The sequence below is a fragment of the Chelonia mydas genome, chromosome 1 (genome assembly GCF_015237465.2).
Source record: "Chelonia mydas isolate rCheMyd1 chromosome 1, rCheMyd1.pri.v2, whole genome shotgun sequence".
Lineage (NCBI taxonomy): Eukaryota > Metazoa > Chordata > Testudines > Cheloniidae > Chelonia > Chelonia mydas.
The window spans coordinates 324,761,318-324,780,478 of record NC_057849.1 but is presented as its reverse complement, the minus strand read 5'-3'; the positions used below and the strand labels follow the sequence as shown (position 1 = coordinate 324,780,478).

General features: G+C 38.5%; 1 protein-coding gene across 30 annotated transcripts in view; it reads left to right on the top strand.

Annotated features, from left to right (window-relative positions):
• The window catches only part of MAGI2 (membrane associated guanylate kinase, WW and PDZ domain containing 2), a 1,127,025-nt gene that overhangs the window by 762,603 nt on the left and 345,261 nt on the right, over window positions 1-19,161 (top strand). For all 30 annotated transcript variants that reach the window (XM_037889230.2, XM_043552267.1, XM_043552288.1 and 27 more), the window contains one exon: window positions 1,887-1,966. In XM_037889230.2, the coding sequence (XP_037745158.1) occupies window positions 1,887-1,966 (80 nt within the window). The remainder of the gene's footprint in view (window positions 1-1,886; window positions 1,967-19,161) is intronic.

Below are 19,161 nucleotides of genomic sequence, written 5' to 3'. Positions count from 1 at the left end.
GAGAGTTCTTAACTAGCTCTAGGCTGAGGCAAAGTGACTTAGTGGACACGCCACTCACCAGGGACTTTGGAGTCCTTAGTTCTATTTCTGGCTCTGCTGCTGGATGACTTTAGGGGAGTCACTTCACAGCTATGTGCCTCAGTTTCTCCTATCTGTAAAGTGGGGGTGATGTTACTGACTTTCTTTGCAAAGTGCTTTAATCTAGTGATGAAAGCATTCTGTAAGAGCTATGTATTATTATTCGAGGAACCCTGAAGGAAAGTTCTGGTGGATTCCTGCTGACTCACTGTAGCAAGTGGGGCCCACTATCCCTATCCTAGATTACAGGCAGGTGGGAGTGGTTCTAGAGAGGCTCTAGGCAGAAGACTCCTCAGGTAAGAACCCTAGCCACAGCTGATTTAAAGTATGGGCCAACGGCTTGGGTTGGAAGTTATTTTATTATTATTAATTTCTACATAAATAAAGCCATAACCCAGAGGAGGGTGGGATTTTACTTTATTCAACATTGGTAGACTGTGTTTTGGTGTATGGTGGGAAAGCCACCTGCTCCTAGTGCCTAAAATGGGTATTTAAATGCCTAAATACAAATTTAAGTGGCTACTTCAGGCATCCAAATTTGAAAATTGGCCTTATTATTATTGGTGAAATCAAGGCAAAGAGGAGAATTGACATACCCAAGAGCACACAGGCAGTCAGGATAGGAGCAGGGATTAGAATACAGGACTTTCTTATCCTTAATGGAAGGATCACACCTCTGGACCAGATCTCACTATGTGTATAAATCAATACGAGTAATTGATAAATTACAAAATGTATCCAGATCAATTTTTGACTGTCTGCCTGGTTCCGTCTACTTTTCACTAACGTTTACAGCAAATGCTTTAAATAAATTTTAAATTAGACAGCAAATGTTATATTAATAATCTAAATAATTCAGTAATATATAAAACTGTACAAAGTGAGCAGACTCCTAGGATGTGTTAGATAAATAAAACATGCCTTAGAAAGGGATGTCAGTGTTAGAAGACAGGCACCTGTGCAAATATGAGAATAATTGTTACATCTCCTTCCCGTTTTATAGCCTTCCTTTCTTGGCATTGTTTTTTTTATTTGGCTCCAAATTCAAAAGGATGTGGAAAGGGTATACATAAAAAAGCTTGTTTTAACTCTGATTAGCTGCTCTGTGTGTCAGTTCATTTGTCAAAATAGTCTCCTGGAAAACAGTTTGTACCAATTCAGAGACTATTTCATTGCTGATTCCTGAATGATCTATTCTGAGTATAGCAAAATAGCCACATGACTCATTCAGCTTGTGCAAAATACGTCTTATCGTGGTAGAAGAATTAGATATGGAATAGATGAAGGTTGGTTAAACAAAGTGTCATTAATCACTCTGTTAGAAAATGTAGACTTTGCAGGAGCACACTGTAATTTGCATCATTTTTGCAATGCCTTGCCAGTATGGCTGTTAAGAAATAACAAACACGTATGTATGAAAAGGACAGGTTTAAGATGAAAATAATTCTATCCAAAAACTCTGAGGATGGTGTGGAATCCTGTCGACTGCACTCATTCAGCTAGAGAACACTGTATTTGTAATAAATTCCTTTTGCTCTGGATGAGTTCTGCATTTTCAATGAGGTTAACTTGGCAACATTCTAGTTGATTTTAATAAAAATAGCTGCTTTGAGGACAGGGAGCTGAGGTTGCCAAATTTGCAGCTGCCTTGCACAATTACTCTTACACCTCCTTCAGGGCTACTTAGAACCAGTAAGCAAATTAAGTGTATCGATTGCAATTTTGTTGGACTAACCCTTTTTTTCTTAAGGAATAAACTTGATTCCTTTCAGTATGTGTCTGCTCAGAGTGATCTCTTTTCTTTTCAGCCATAACACAAAGACAACATCATGGCTGGATCCACGACTTGCGAAAAAGGCTAAACCTCCTGAAGAGTGCAAAGAAAATGGTAGGTTATTAAGTTTTCATTGCTGCTCAGAAAGGATTTGTCTTTGTGTGTGTGTGTCTCTCTGAATTCTTGAAAAAGGAAGGCATTTTACGGACCGATGAAAGGTGTTTAATTGCTGCTTTGGTTATAAGCCATAAGTGGTACAGTATTCTCAGTGTGCCATGTGTTTCTGCTTTTTATTCCCACTTTCTGATGATATCCAAAGCTGAGGATCGCAAGTGTGTTTTATGTCTGTTTTGTTTTTTGACTCCTTGACTGACCCCTCTCCCCTGTCTCCCACTGAGAACTTTGGTCTGCAGAACAGAATCTCTTTTAAGATTCCGAGCTTTCAGTCTACAAGAAATGCAGTTCATAAGGGAAACCAACTGCACCATGAGAAATGAATATTATTTGATTTGATTTTAAATCCACAGTGCTGTGCTACTTAGTATTTAAACAAAACAGTGTCTGATAGAACTGTGGGTGGGGAAGCGAATAGTCACTATTACAGTTCCAGGCCAGATATTTGGTGTTGCAATGAAAATAGTTTAACAAATAAAAACAAAAATAAGATTGGAGACATTTAAAAGAAATATATTCGTTATGAAAAACAGATAAAAGTGTATTTTGGTTAAAAAATATATCAACTGCAAGATACAGCTCTCATCAAACTGTATATCTTTATGTACACTCTGTATGCTTTTCAGATTTTCTCTAGTAAAGTTTCTGTCATTAAAATAGTTTAATAAAAATTATGTTAATAAATGCATTCTAATGAATTTTTTTCCTAGATGGTATATTTAAATTGTCCTATATTTCAGTATTGGTTCAGCTCACCAAGTATCATAAGGTGGGAAGGGAGTGATTTATTATAAATTATTATTTTTATGTATTTTGAGCCATAGAAAAAGATACAAGGTATTTTACACCTGCATTATATATGCATTAGTTTAAAACTTATTTTGTGAATATGTGTTTAATGTATTAACATAAAATACTAGCTGTTTTCATATACCTCATTTGATTTATGTGAAACTGCCTTTATACCTAATATTGATTAATGTAAACATTATCAGTTGAAGGGTATAATTTTATGCCATTTCGTGCTGGTAAAAGACAGAGAATCATTGATGAATATTTGGGTGTATAAAATGTAAGGTCAGTGGTATGGTACAAAATGTTCTCTTATTTTATATAAATCTGTGCAGTTTTTAAGTACCCATTCATTCCAAGAATCTCTCCCCATTTCAGCAGTAATCCTGACTTCCTCATCTGACATGAAAATTATCACATCTGAATAATTTTATGATACATTTTTTCCAGCACTGATAATGCTAGTTCCCCATGTCTTAAGTGCTACAATGCATACAGTAGAATTATTACTGACACAAAACAAGGGGACTTAAGTTTTGCATTAGAAATGTGTCTCACACGTGATACTTGGTATGACATATCATTATCCAGTGCTTAGTGGTGCATTGTCTTGAGTTTAAAAAACAAAACAAAGCTAGACAGTGATACATCAGACATTGTCGAAAACAAATATGTATTGCTCCTTTTCCCAGCAGTTGCAATTCACTGAAACCGCAACAACTATTTAAATGTCAAAAACTGAAATAATTTCAGATTATTTATAGGATTATTTTGCAGCTATTTGACTAGGGTGTTACTGCATAGCACTCTAGGTCGCCTCTCGCTTTCAAGAGTTGCTCAGCTCATTAATGCAAAGTACTTGAAGTGAAGCATAAAAGATTTTAGGGAGAGATCTTATGCTCTTTTCCTCAAAGTAAAGCTCTCTGATGTAATATACACAATTTTTCTGTCGTTTTTTGGTTGCTCAAGATAGAAATTGCTTGGTTTCTTTAACGTTGTGAGTCTCCAAAGAGATACAGGCCCCTCAAAATGGCAGATGCTTGTGAGAAGTGTTACCAGCTTGCCATTAACATCTGACATTGGGGAGTTTAATTTAGCACACAAGGTTTTTTTAGCTTTAATGACAGTTAAAGTACTAACTTTATACTGGTTTCAGCTAAAGCTGCGTAAATTTGTTTTATGCCAAAGAAATTATTTGCTCTTTACAGTTTATGATCTACTAAAGTTCACTTCTAGGTGGAGATTCAGACTTCTAGAAAGTCAGTGGTGCTTAAATAGGAAATGATATGTACTTTGTTTCCTATATTGTTGTTATTTTTAGGGTTCATGTTTCTGCAAGTTAGTTTCATTGTCACTCACGGTTTGTGCTTTATTTTATTGCAGTTAGAATTTGCATTGGCTAAATGGGATGTATGTGGCTGGCCACACCATATAACCAGTTCTGTAGGCAATTCTCCAGGCCAGCCACTTCTGCCACTCTCAGCCCCTTCCTTCCTGTTCTTTTGCTGCTGAATCCCTCCACTCTCTCTGCCACCCTGGATTCCTTTCTATCTCTTTTCTACCTCAAAGTCTATCCACCCATAAAATATAATTGCTACATTTTTGGGCCACTGACCACTAGGGTTTCCTCCACTACAGACAAAGCCTGTGCTTTCAGCTGTTCTGTGTTCCTTAACAAACAATACTAATTCTCCACTCTCATTGACTCCCAAGCCTCCAGTACCAGCTGCTTATTTATTACCTTTGGCATCCTCTAAACCAGGGGTAGGCAATCTATGGCACACATGCCAAAGGCGGCACGCAAGCTGATTTTCAGTGGCACTCACACTGCCCGGGTCCTGGCCACTGGTCCGGGGGGCTCTGCATTTTAATTTAATTTTAAATGAAGCTTCTTAAACATTTTAAAAATCTTACTTACTTTACATACAACAACAGTTTAGTTACATATTATAGACTTGTAGAAAGAGACCTTCTAAAAACGTTAAAATGTATTACTGGCACGCAAAACCTTAAATTAGAGTGAATAAATGAAGACTCGGTACACCACTTCTGAAAGGTTGCCGACCCCTGCTCTAAGCCTTCTCACACAGACACTTTCTCCCTCTCTGCACAGGTTCTCACTGACCTTTTCAGTGAAAATGACAAGATCCACCAAGACTACCTTTCCTCTTCCTCCTCCCCTGTCACAGAAGCCATGGCTTCCTGCTCACTCTTCTCCTATAATCCCATCTGCCACTCACTGCCCATCAGAGAGGCAGTTTGGAGACCTGACGTCTATTCTTCTCTGCCCGGACCTGCTGTGTGACCCTGGGCAAGTCACTTCACTTATCTGTGTCTCTGTTTCCCCTTGTCTATCATATCTATTTCAATGGTAAATTCTCTGAGGCAGGGACTGTCTGTTACTATGTGTATATACACTGCCTCACAGAGTGGGGGCCTGATCTCTGTTGGCGGCCTTCAGGTGCCACCATAATACTACTAAATAAAGATGGTCAGGAATTTTCCATCACAGATCATTCCGATGGAAAAGGTAGTTTTTGCAGAATTTCAGTTTTCTAACAAAAATTTTCATTTTGCCAAAAAGATTGATTTTCTGTTGGTAAAATTGAAATAATATATTTCATTTGGCTCAGTCTGACGTGAACTGGAATACTTCCTTTCATTTTTAAAGAGGACCCAAAACACTTAGTTTTAATCAGTTCAAAAAAGCATTATACTGCATTTATTTATGATGCGTTGAGAGTTGTAGTTCTGGCCCCCATTCCCTCCTGTTGACCAGACTCCCTGAATGACTACATCTACCATAATAACAAATAATAATAATAATAATAATTAATAATTAATACTTCATAACCTCTTTTATAATGCTTTTCATCAGTACATCACAAAGCACTTGACAAAGGAGGTCATTTATTTCAGTATCATAATTTCCATTTTACAGATGGGGAAACTAAGACACAGAGGGGGAAAAGTGACTTATATTTCCTCTATAGTGCATCATGGGAGTCATATGATTTTTAGTGCTTCCTGGAAGAGAGAATCTGGCCATGGAGCCTTGAGAGAATGGGTGGGGGCAGAATGTTTTGACATTTCCAATCAAATTTTTTTGGAATGTTGGCATTTCGACATTTTTGGCCAGTTTCAGGATGAAAACCAATGTTGAAATGTTGGAATTTCTTATGGAAAGGAAATTCTGAATTTTGCTTAGCTCAGTAACAATTCTGCCCCGATTATTGGTCCCCATCAGTCAGTATAATAGAATCATAGAAATGTAAGGCTGTAAGGGACTTTGAGACGTCAGCAAGTCCAGAGCCCTCCAGTGAGACAGGACCAAGTAAACCTAGACCATGCCTGACATATATTTGTCAAACCTATTCTTAAAAACCTCTAATGATGGGATTTCACAACCTCCCTTGGAAGCCTACACCAGAACTTAACTACCCTTATAGTTAGAACACTTGTCCTAATATCTAAGCTAAAGCTCCCTTGCTGAAGATTAAGCCCCCTACTTCTTGTCCTACCTTCAGTGGACATGGAGAACAGTTGATCCCCATCCTCTTTATAAGAGCCTTTAACATATTTGAAGATTGGTCTCAGGTCCCTCAGTCTTCTTTTCTTAAGACTAAACATGCCCAGTTTTTTTTTAACTTTTCCTCATGGGTTAGGTTTTCTAAACCTTTTGTCATTTTTGTTGCTCACCTCTGGACTCTCTCCAATTTATTTACATCTTTCTTAAAATGTGGCATCCAGATTTGGACACAGTAGTCCAACTGAAGACTGAAGCAAAATAGGCATTAAACACCTCAGCCTTCTTGATGTCATCAGTTATTAGCTCTCCTTCCCCGCTAAGTACAAGACGTACACTTTCCTTTATCTTTCTCACGCTCCCAATGTATTTAAAGAATCTCTTATTTTATGTCCCTGACTAGGTGTGATACATTTTGCGACTTAGCCTTTTTTTGTCCCTAATAGTCCTCCTCAGCAATTTGTCCATGTTTCCACTTTTTGTAGGATTCCTTTTTGATTTGCAAGTCATTAAAGAGCTCTTGATGCACCCGAATTGGCCTCTTACTATTCTTCCGATCTTTCCTTCTCATCAGGGTAGTTTGCAGTTGTGCCTTTTTAATATTGTCTCCTTGAGAAACTGCCACCTCTCCTGAACTCCTTTGTCCCCTACATTTTCTTCCCATGGGACCTTACCTACCAAGTCTCTGAGTTTGTTAAAGTCTGCTTTTTTTTAGTCTATTGTCTTATTCTTTTGCTCCCACTCCTTTCTTTCCTTACATTTATGCAATCTGTCATTTCATGATAACTTTCACCCAAATTGTCTTCCACAATGTAGCTAGTTCCTCCCTGTTGGTCACAATCAAGTCTAAAATGGTTGTCTCCTGGTTACTTCCTCCACCTTCTGAAACAAGAAGTTGTCCCCAATACATTCCAAGAACTTATTGGAAATTTTGTGCTTTGCCAGAGTATTTTTCAACAAATGTCTGTGAAATTGAAGTACCCAGTTACTACCAGGCCTTGTGTTTTGGATATTTCTATTTGTTCTAGAAATGCCTTCTCCACCTCTTCTTTCTGATTTGGTAGTCGAAAATAAACCCCCTCCCCACCTACTGTGACATCACTTCTCTTTTCCCACTTTTATTCAGAGATTTACAACTGGTCTGCCTCTTACCTCCTTCTGGACCTTAGAACAAGTGTCTATATTCTTGATGTATAATGCCCTACCTCGTCCCTTTTTCCCTTCCTGAACAAGCTTCCAATATTCCAGTCATGAGATTTATCCCACCAAGTCTCTGTGATACAAATTAAGTCATATTTTAGCTTATGTATTAATTCTTCCAGTTCTTCCTGTTTGTTCCCCATACTCTTGCATTTATGTATGGACATGTCAGATGTTGAGCAGATTCCCCCAGTGATTTCCTTCTGGTTGCTCCTATTGTAGTTGTCCATCCCCCAACACCTAGACTTCTATTAAGGTTACCTTTTTTTTATGCTGACCTGTAGACTTTTGTCACCTGTTCCCTTTGAATCTAGTTTATAGCCCTCGTTATTAGGTTGTTGAGTTGGTGCATGGTGCTACTCTTCCCTTCTTCATCAGGTGGACCCCATCTCTTCCCAGAAGTCCTCCTTCCTGGAACAGCATCCCAAAGTCAAGGAAGGTGAAGCCCTCCCATCTATACCATCTGTGCAGCTATACATACCTTCATCATCCTGTTGGGCCACCACTACCACATACTCCTCCTCCCAAAATAATGGAAAGCAGTAATGTTATTAATATAGACTTGTTTTTAAAACAATACAAATTCAACAGTATGGTCCTTTCCCATGAACAACTCTGAACCGCCATTCTAGAAATTCCAAGATACCAGCTTACTTTTTCTATAGGCTATCTGGAGCCCCAGACTTATCAGTATGCTGGGAAAACAACAAATCAGATCATTAAATAGGCTCAGTCCTTCTTACTTTCTTCCCACCTTTGTGCAACCTATTTCCTGGAGGGTCATTACTTCCATGGAACACAAGGTCATCCGATATTCGGCATATGCTCAGTTTTGGAAATTTTACATTGTGTGGTACTGGGAAGATTTAAGATAAAGTTCTAAAATCACTGGATGTTTTGTAGTCTCAATCTCTGAATGCATTCCTATTACTGATATCTTTGAACGTCCTCATTGCACGGTGACTGTTGTTTTCGTATCACTTCACCAGTGTCATACTGTCATAAATATAAAGGGAAGGGTAACCACCTTTCTGTATACAGTGCTATAAAATCCCTCCTGGCCAGAGGCAAAACCCTTTCACCTGTAAAGGGTTAAGAAGCTAAGGTAGCCCAGCTGGCACCTGATCCAAACTGGCCAATGAGGGGACAAGATTCTTACAAATCTGGAGCGGGGGAACAAAGGGTTTGGTCTGTCTGTGTGATGCTTTTGCCAGGAACAGATCAGGAATGCAAGCCTTACAACTTCTGTAAGCCTTACAACTTCTGTAATCTACCTAGAAAATGCGTTAGATTTTCTTTTGTTTAATGGCTTGTAAAATAAGCTGTGCTGGAGGGAACGTATAATCCTGTTTTTGTGTCTTTTTGTAATTTAAGGTTTTGCCTAGAGGGATTCAATGTGTTTTGAATCTGTTTACCCTGTAAAGTATTTACCAACCTGATTTTACAGAGGTGATCCTTTTACCTTTTCTTTAAATGAAATTCTTCTTTTAAGAACCTGATTGCTTTTTCATTGTTCTTAAGATCCAAGGGTTTGGGTCTGTGTTCACCTGTACCAATTAGTGAGGATATTATTATCAAGCCTTCCCCAGGAAAGGGGGTGTAGGGCTTGGGGGGATATTTTGGAGGAAGACGTCTCCAAGTGGTCTCTTTACCTGTTCTTTGTTTAAACCGCTTGGTGGTGGCAGCATATTGTTCAAGTACAAGGCAAAGTTTGTACCTTGGGGAAGTTTTAACCTAAGCTGGAAAGAATAAACTTAGGGGGTCTTTCATGCAGGTCCCCACATCTGTACCCTAGAGTTCAGAGTGGGGAAGGAACCTTGACACATACAAATACGCCTTCATGTATCTGTCCCAAGCTGCTGTTTTACCCTTTAAACGCCCCTTCTTAAATGCTCCCACATAGCTAAAAATTAGAGGTAATTAAAGCTCAGTTAGCTACTGGCTAGTGGCCTCTTTATTGATCTCCAGGCAAGAGTTACCACCTTTCTTACTCATTTCTTGTTCCAACAAGAGTTACTAATCAACTGCCAAGTGATGAAGGGGAAGGGGCAGCCATTTTATTACATGCCATGTTGAATTTTATTGTTCTTTAAAACACTACTGTGAATGTAAACAAGCAAACATTTACTTAAACATCACAAGAATTCCTTGAAAAGGATATAATTTATGTTTAATAAATGCATTCAGCTAACAGATGCTGTCTGCACATGAAGAAATATGGTCTTTTAACAGGCTAGCCCACTAAATAGGTATGGATTTTATCACACACAGTCAGTGAGTTTTGAATTATATGATGAGTTAATGGTACCAAACCAATAGATAAATTGGTTTATTTTTCCATTTTAACTTCAGTTGGTTGATATATTCAGTTGCATAAGATATATACAAAGAGATCCTGGCAACTTGGCAAGTGATATTACAGCATTTTAAATCATATTCAGTTTTTCTGTACATACTTTAAAGAACTTATACTAAAATTAGTCTTCAGTTTAGCTGCTTTTTTCTTCATATGGTTCACTAGCTGGTACTTAATTTTTTCTTTTAAGAAAAAAGATGATGAAAAACAAAGAAAAATAAAATGTAAATGATTAAACAAATGAATCCACCAATGGAAAACCATAATTTTCATGATTCCAATTTGTTTGTTTGGGTGGGTGGCTTTTTTTAATCTCAGAATTTTTGTTGAAGATTGCTTTTTTTAAAAATAAGCAACTGAATAGCCCTCTACTCTTGTAGTTAAAGGTGATTTGAATATGTAGTCGGTAGCAGATGGTCTGAAATCTGCAATACCTAACTTGCTGTTCTAATGCATCTGGAACACCTACAAAACATTATTTATAACAAAAATTAAATGTGACAAAGTTAATTTCATTTTTGAGTAGGTATTTCCTACATATAACCACACTCCTGTTTATCCCCTCTGCGTTGCCCAGTACCAGAATGTTTGAGTAGCTCTGTCAGAAATAGCAATTTGGAATTCACTCTGATCATGCATAGACCTATGCACATGCTTAACTTTACACAATGTGTCCAGTGTAGTAAAGTTAAGCATGTGTTTAAATCTGTTCAGGATTGGGGCTTAGGAAAAGACTAAATCACAAACACATTAAGAGAAAATATCCTGTCTTTATTTACTTCTTTCTTTATAATTCTGTAAAAAGAAATACATTTCCGTCATTATGTCCTCTGCTGTTTTTCAAAAGGGCTTTTGGACCAAAAGGTATGAAATATTGGCTTTCTGATTTCCTTGAGCTATTAAATGCATGTTCCCACTGGACACAAGTAGTGAGCGTTCTTATATGCTTCTGTAATATACTGGCATTGTTTATGGTTACCAGTGCCCCCTCGTGGAGGACATACACAGGATAAAATCCTGTCTACTAATTGATTCTCTTTTAACTCAAGTGATAGGAGCTTGTGTGTTTGGAACTCAGACTTTCAGCACCAGATGTCATGAAGCTTTTCTCTTCCACCAAGGTCTCTGAGTATCTGCCTGTGACCATTGTTTTGTATTTCAGTATAAGAAAATAAATAATATAAAACTCTTTTGACCAGCGTCTACTATGAATTACCAGTAAAAGTTTGGTAAATATTACCAAAAGTTCCAGCATCTACATCACATTAAAAATATGTTACTGGTGGGATTTTCAGAAACATACAGTGTTGGCCTAACTCTGCTCCTGTTGAAGTCAATGGGAAACTGGACCGTAAATGCTTTGCTAATATTGTCCCGTATATATATATAGTCTTCGTAGTTAACACAAGGATGTTATGTGATTGCACATGGGAGGGCAGATGGAATGCACAATGAGTAGGATGGGAAGTTATGCATGAGACATTTTCTCTATTAGGAGAAAAGTCCACACTTCAATAAATTTTAAAAAAAGTCTGAGAATCCCCACCATAGTGGCTGAGTGTGTGTGTGTTTTGGAGGGATTTGTTTGTTTAAATTTTGAATTATTCTTGATGAATTATACTGCCTGACACTGAAAATCCTGTTTATTCAATGGGACCACAAGCAGGCAGCACGTATAGAATTAGGTTCAGAGTGCAGTGAAGAGAGCCAGAAAAATGAGGGAAGTTTTGAGGCAAACTTTTCCATGCAGTTCTGCAAATACTTTTTCTAGTCAGACATCAAAGCCCCTCCTATTCCAGGCTGTGTCACTTCTGAACAGGGACTGCCCTTCATATACTTTTGCCTGGTGGCTTTGTGATATGAACTAATGACTAGGATTTAGAACAAGGTGAGAGACCACCAGCTTCATTTTCACTTGTGATCTAGATCCAGGTATTTACAGACAATAAGCTTATTGCACCTGCTAAACACATATTTTTTTTGTTAATACTTTTCTTTTTACAGTTTACTAATCTGATTTTTAAAATAGTAGTTAACACCCTCAGTTTTGCAAGGGACTACCATTATGCAAGCTAGCATTCAGTGTAACAAGTCTGATCACAAGGAATTTATTTGGGATTTAAGTGGATGTCAAATATGCTTCCATGGGCTTGTCATTTCAATTCAGTATTAATTAAGCAATAACAGGGTGTCTCTTGAAGAATAATGACCAGCTGAAAGAGTCAGCAACTGAATCTGGTCATTAATGAACTAAGAAAAACTCTGTACCAAATTTGTCATTACTATTAAAACATGAAAACTACAAACCCCCAGAGGATTTTGTTCCTAGTATTATCCCAAAGGAATAGAGGACATATTCTAGAGAATGGAAAAACCTGTATGTTAGCTTCTCTGATGGTTAGAATCCTCTAACATTCCACTGAGTTTATAATCATAGAATCATAGAATATCAGGGTTGGAAGAGACCTCAGGAGGTCATCTAGACCAACCCTCTGCTCAAAGCAGGACCAACCCCAACTAAATCATCCCAGCCAGGGCTTTGTCAAGCTGGGCCTTAAAAACCTCTAAGGATGGAGATTCCACCACCTCCCTAGGTAACCCATTCCAGTGCTTCACCACTCTCCTAGTGAAAAATAGTGTTTCCTAATAGCCAACCTAGACCTCCACCACTGCAACTTGGGACCACTGCTCCTTGTTCTGTCATCTACCACCACTGAGAACAGCCTGGCTCCATCCTCTTTGGAACCCCCCCTTCAGGTAGTTGAAAGCTGCTATCAAATCCCACCCTCATTCTTCTCTTCTGGGCCTGAGGCTTCTTTGTGTGCTCTGTGCTGTGTGTCTGTGTGTTCACCTCAGACCAGTCCCACTGACACAAACTACCAGGAACAAGGTTTTATTCTGTAAAGAACAAAGAACAGGGATTACAGTCCAGCAGCCTCCTCTCTGCTTGCCTGCTACATGCTCCCAGCTCAGTCAGTGCTGAGATCTCTTCCTGGGAGAGCAGAGGGTACATTGTACAACATAACGCCCCTAACAAACATGTTCTAACTCCCACAATAACTAAACCCCAAAACAAACAAGCCAATGTTCCCTTCTGTGTCATTTAAACTCCTCTGAGGGTGCTCTTTAAGCCCTTTTTGGTCCTATCTGTAAATAGGGTTGCCAACTTTCTAATTGCACAAAACTGAACACCCTAACCCTGCCCCTTCCCCAGGGCCCTGCCCCCTGTCATGTCCCTTCCCCGAGGCCCTGCCCCCCACTCACTACATTCCCCCTCCCTCGGTGGCTCACTCTCCCCAACCCTCACTCACTTGGGCTGGGGGTTGGGTTTGGGGTGCAGGAGGAGGTGAGAGTTCTAACTGGGGGTGCGGGCTCCAGGGTGGGGGCAAAAATGAGGGGGAGGGGGCTCTGGGATGGGGCAGGGAGTTGGGGTGCAGGAGGCGGTGACGGCTCTGGCTGGGGGTGTGGGCTCTGGGGTGGGGTTGGGGATGAGGGGCTTGGGGTGCAGGAAGGGGCTCCAGGCTGCGGATTGGGGCCGAGGGACTCGGAGTGCGGGAAGGGGCTGTGGGTTGAGGCAGGGGATTGGGATGTGGTAGGGGTTGAGGGCTCTGGGCTGGGGGTGCTGGCTTTGGGGTGGGGCCAGGGATGAGGAGTTTGGGATACAGGAGGGGGTTCTGGGTTTGGGCTGGGGCAGGGGTTTGGGGCTTGGGTTTGGGGCATGGGCTTATCTCGCATAGCTTCCAGTCAATGGCACAGTGGGGCTAAGGCAGGCTCCCTGCCTGTCCTGGCACCGTACTGCGCTCCGGAAGCGACCAGCAAGTTTGGGTCCTAGGCGGCGGGGCCAGGAGGCTCTGCGCACTGCTCTCACCCTCAGGCACTGTCCCTCCCAGCAACCATTGACCCAATTAAAAAAATGCTAAGGTGGAGTGTGATTCAAAGAAGGTTGAGAACCCCTGGCACAGGTATTTACTGCAGGATCCAGAATGCTGAAGAACATTTCCAGGGGTGGGGTAACGAGCTATATGTTCAGAATTAATAGTGGAGGCTTTGTAGTAGAATCGGATAGCTGTAAGAGACTGAGAGCATGTGAACCTAGAGAGTATTGGTAAGACAGAGAGTATAAATAATAATAGAATTGAGTTTCTGATTCGTTAAAGTCACATAGGAGAATATTTGGTCATAGAAAGGCACAGGAGAAAAAAGCATTGTTGGCATAAGAAGGTCTTGAAAATAAAGACAGTGGAAATGGGCTTGGGAAGAAAAGGGGTAGAGTCTTGGAATTAAAGTGAGAGCACCCAAAGGGCAATTCAGAAAGATCTAGCCCTTGGAGATGCACTCACACTCCAGGACTATGAATCTGAGATGCTTTCTTTTAAATGTGAGATTATCATATTTTTCATGCTAGAGGATGTAATTTAATGTTCCATTAAAATAACATTTTTAATTGCATTTTCTTTTTAAATTTTGTGGATGTTTTGTGTTTCATAGAACAGTAGTTTTTAGTGAGATTGTTTTTGTTTTTCAAAGGCTTTGGGAACTTTACAAACTTAAATTTCTTCTCGTGACATGTCTGCCCCTTTCTTCCCCTGTTGCCTCTTGCTTTGTCATACAGACTAGTAGTATTGTATCTGACAGCTAATATGCAGTTCTCGGCTCTTCATGTAGTTGCAGCAGACCCAGGATTCATTTCTTCTGGGTCCACAGTATAAACCAAATTATGTTTGAATTACCAAGTACTATATTGCTATATTATCCATCATTTGCTTTTGTTGTACAGTTACAAATGACATTATTGTCCTTTGATATTGCCACATTTGTGAGTGTTTGCAGGATCAGAGCCTTAGATTTTGAGAAATAAAGAATTAATTTATGCTGCTGTCTAGCTAGTATAATTTTCACTTTAAACAGAACAGTAATGTGTTCATTCTGTTTGCTGGGATTTAAGCAGTATTATTTTTCCTTCTTATTTTTTTGCCAGTATCTAGACTTCTCTGTTAACACGAGGAAGTAGCTTTTTTCCCCAAGGATTTTGTACATTCTGGTATTTCTGTGAAAAATCAAGTCTTGCCCTAATTAGCAAGTTAACGATCTTGTTCCAATTGTTTAAGCTGTTATTGATTATGCAGATAATTTAAACCATGGCTCTTCAACTCTAGTACCAGATAAAACAATCTCAGTCTATAACAATGCTATTTGACTTATTTGTTAAGGAACAAGTATAATCCACACACCCTAGTACAATGCAAAATGTATATTGCTAGTTGTCTGTAGATCAGATACGAAAATTCATTGATTAAGGTTCCTGTGTAGATGTTCTGTTTCAGAATCTTCCTATTTATTTTAAAAGTACAGACTGATATTATTCCCCAACATTATGAGAACTGCTCATTATATAAAGTATGTATGTTTGTCATTATTCCAGTGGAGAATTCTTTACAGTCTCCTTTTCAGTTTCTTAATGGAATGTTCCCACTTAGTTCTATATCTCTGATGAAAGATTTAATGCTCTTGAATTTATAGCTGATTGTCCAAGTGTATTTTAAAGTGAATAGATGTACCAGATTCCCAGAGCAACAACTGCAATTGGATAGGAAGTATAGTCCTACTCACCCCTTACAATGAATGGGAAAAAGAACTTGGTGTTGAGCTCAGCTGGGCCAATTCTTGCACTGGTTTGCACTTCATATTGTCCCATTGATTTCAGTGGAATTGTACAGGGAGTTAAGTCAGTGTAGAGTTTAGCCCAGTGTGCAGCAGAAGCAAAGATATTTGTTTTACCCTACTATTAGCCCAACCAGAAGGAGTTTTCCTGGTTTAAGGAATCTTTTGCTAATAGAGATTGAGGTTTCCATCCTATTTACAGCAGTGTGGAAGATCACCATGAAGGTAAGAGTACAAATAGACAGGTGGTTAATATTGCAGGTAAGAGAAGCAGATAGACAGAGGTTGAGTGGAACTCTCCCAAGCATAGCTACATCACACTTCCTCGGTAGGATATGCACACCCACCAGTCCAAGGAAAGAAGACAGATGGGGTGGTCTGCTGGCACTTCAATTATAGTATTCATAATACATATTAATAAAAATTATAATTATAGTACAGAGGTTCACGAGGATGACTTCTAAGTGAAGTAGCCATGCAACAATAACATTTTAATTAAAAAAAACCCAACCCTATTTAAATGGGTTTGCCGGTAGTGAAAGGACAAAGGGATCTGATCCAAAGCCCATTAAACGGCTTCTATTGATTTCAGTGGACTTTGGATCAGGCACAAAGATATTTGATTTGTTGGAAGGATAGTTTCCCTGCTTCAAATAGTGACACGAAGAGAGCTCTGTTTAGATGAAGAATAAGCTGTTTGGGATTTTATTTCTCCAACAAAAAATAGTGCTAATAATATTTATGTAATTTTTTTCTTCAAACAGAGCAGCTGATAGGAGTACAGTCTATGTTTAAAACTTGTATGCAAGTAGTGCTTATGTTGCATTGCTTATACATTTATGATAATGTCATCCTCCCCCCACCCTTCTGTCCTGTTTAATGGTTTCTGAATGACTGTGGCAGTGGTTGCTGCTAATTGATGGCTTGCGGGAGTGTTGCACCTGTGTTGGCTCTCCTCCCTTGATTACAGTGGACATTTAAAAATAAACTACTTCTCTGCCAGTTATCATCACTGAGATATTCTGCTCATGTTTACTTTGCTTTTTCCTGAGATTCATTCTGCTTAGCTAACCAGAAGCTGGAAAATAACATAATAGCTTGTTTTCTCTCCTTGGGATATTTATTCTAATGACCATGTTGGTAGAGAGGCTGGCTAGGATACTTAAAGTGCATTAGCTGTTCATTTATTCTTTTTTAGATCTTCATTTGAGAGAGAAACATAATGCCTGGAATCTATTCCTTTCCTGGGAAAATGAACATGCATAGCTGTCACTGAAGTAATTATGGTTAGGTATTGTTACTATAGATGTAAAGCAGGCTTTGTTTCTTGGATCTGCCATTTGAAAAAGCAATAACAAGATTTTTTTAAATGTTCCATGTGGGGATATTTAGATGATATCCTGCCTTGCAACACAAGTGTAAGTGTTGCTAAAGAGAATTCTGATATAAATAAAATTAATTATGCTATGCATTCATATTTTATATAATGTATTGCATTCTGAAGATTTACAGTTAAATATGATTTAGAGTCTTTAAAAAATTCTCACTTTGGTCAGTTTAATACTGACATTTCAGGCAAAATTCTCTTTTCTTGTCCACATGGTAAATCTATCCACCTAACCTAGACATTTCTTCCAATCTCATCACCATGGCCTCTGATCTCCTAGTATTCCGTTTTGCTCTTCTACTCTCCCCATGTGTGCAGAACTTCCAGTACTGTGGCTGTCAGAAGATATATAGAGACAGCAAAATATCAAAGTTCATTACTGTCATGGGGAACTGAGAAGACAATTTTGAATTGAGAATATTGCTTTTCAGTTTTTGCTGTTGTGCTCTGCCTTTCATACAACAAGGTGCCATCAGCTGAGCTTTTGCACAGGATTTTGCAGAATCTCAGGTTGAAATACTGCCACAATGGATTTGGTCCTTCTAAGGAGTGAGTTAGCTGCTACGTTTAAACATTATTTTTGCCAGAAAGTATTTCAACATCAGACTATTTCAAATACACAGACTTCTATCCCAATACAATACTAATACACAGACTATTTCAAATACACAGACTTCTATCCCAAAGAAAGTGTTAAAAGTTTTAAAACTGATGGTAGGAACTTGCTTAAGGCATTCATCTTGGATTTGTTCCTTTCACGCAACATGTTCCCATCACCACATTTAAAAAGCATTCGAATCTTTGATTTGAATTCCAAAATTGTACTTTCTCTACAGCTTTTAAATGTTACTGCGGGGACTAGCTCTTCAAAGGAGCCAATCTGAGATGGCAGATGTGATATGTTCTGGGATTGTACAAAACATACAACATGGGTTTCTGCCTCACAGTTATGAGATTCCCTGATAAGGAATGCCAATTTTATACTGCTGTTAAAAAGACAATAATGTATAGACCAATACTGAATTCAAATGCAGAATCTCTAGCTATACTTTTATTAAATGCTGAATGCTGTTGGCATAATCTGACCGTAACACACTTTGAAATTGCACTTTATTGTTCTAGGTTTTTTCCATTTTATACAAACTTCTTTTTCATAATAAATCATTAAGACAAACATGCTCCAACTCAGCTGCCCAGGTTAGGCACCTAAATCCATATTAAGAAACAGATACATTATTTTCAGAGGTGCTGAATCTCCACAGTGCTCATTGACTGCTGGGGAAACTGTGGATACTCAGTCCCTCTGAAAACTGTGCTACTTATTGAAGTGCCTAAATAAGGAAATATTTTATCCTAAATGTGTATGCATAGGCTTGGCAGAGTTCAATTTTTATATATAATTTCAATAGATATTATAGCTGTTTATTATTAAGCTTTTTAAAAAATTTTAGCTATTGAAATTTTCACAGTTGCAGGAAATTGTGGGGGCATGTCAGACAAGAAGGCAGATCAAACAATAGTTATTTAATAAGAGTGGACATTGACTTCAAACGGTTAAACTTTATAACTGTTAAAACACAATTTGTCAACATCACATGTCAAAATATACAAAGTAAATATCTTTAAATCAAACGTTTAATACATCTCAAGCAACAGTTTTCCTACTTTGCCTATCTGTTCATTTCTGTTATCATCAAAGGAAATATTTTTTGTCAATGTGTGTGTGTAGTGTAATCTATATTTATGGATGTTTACCAATAAAAATCTAATCCTTTTAAGCCAGTGTATAAAATGTTGACCACAGGATCTAGAAAGATCCAATTTTAAAGACTTTTTTTATATTTGGCAGATTGGAACAGTTTCTTTACCAGTGATTTACCATAGTATGTCTTCAGTAGTGAGTTTGTATTTTAAAAGAGCATTTTGCTTTGTGAATATATTGCTAGAATCATCAAAATATATGTTGTATTAGAGTGATGGAGGTGCTGGTCAGGATTCCATAGTTGACACTGAATTGAGTTTTGCACTTAAAAAGGATGAATCCCTGCTTTATGTAAGAAGAATATAAATACCATATGTAGTAAAAATCCTTATGGAAATTCTATGAAAGTCCAGCTCATAGATTCCTAATTTTAAAGAGGGCCAATCCTGTATCTGAACATATCTAAACTTTGGGGAACTTTGGAAATGGATCTGATCTTTGAAGCTGGCCT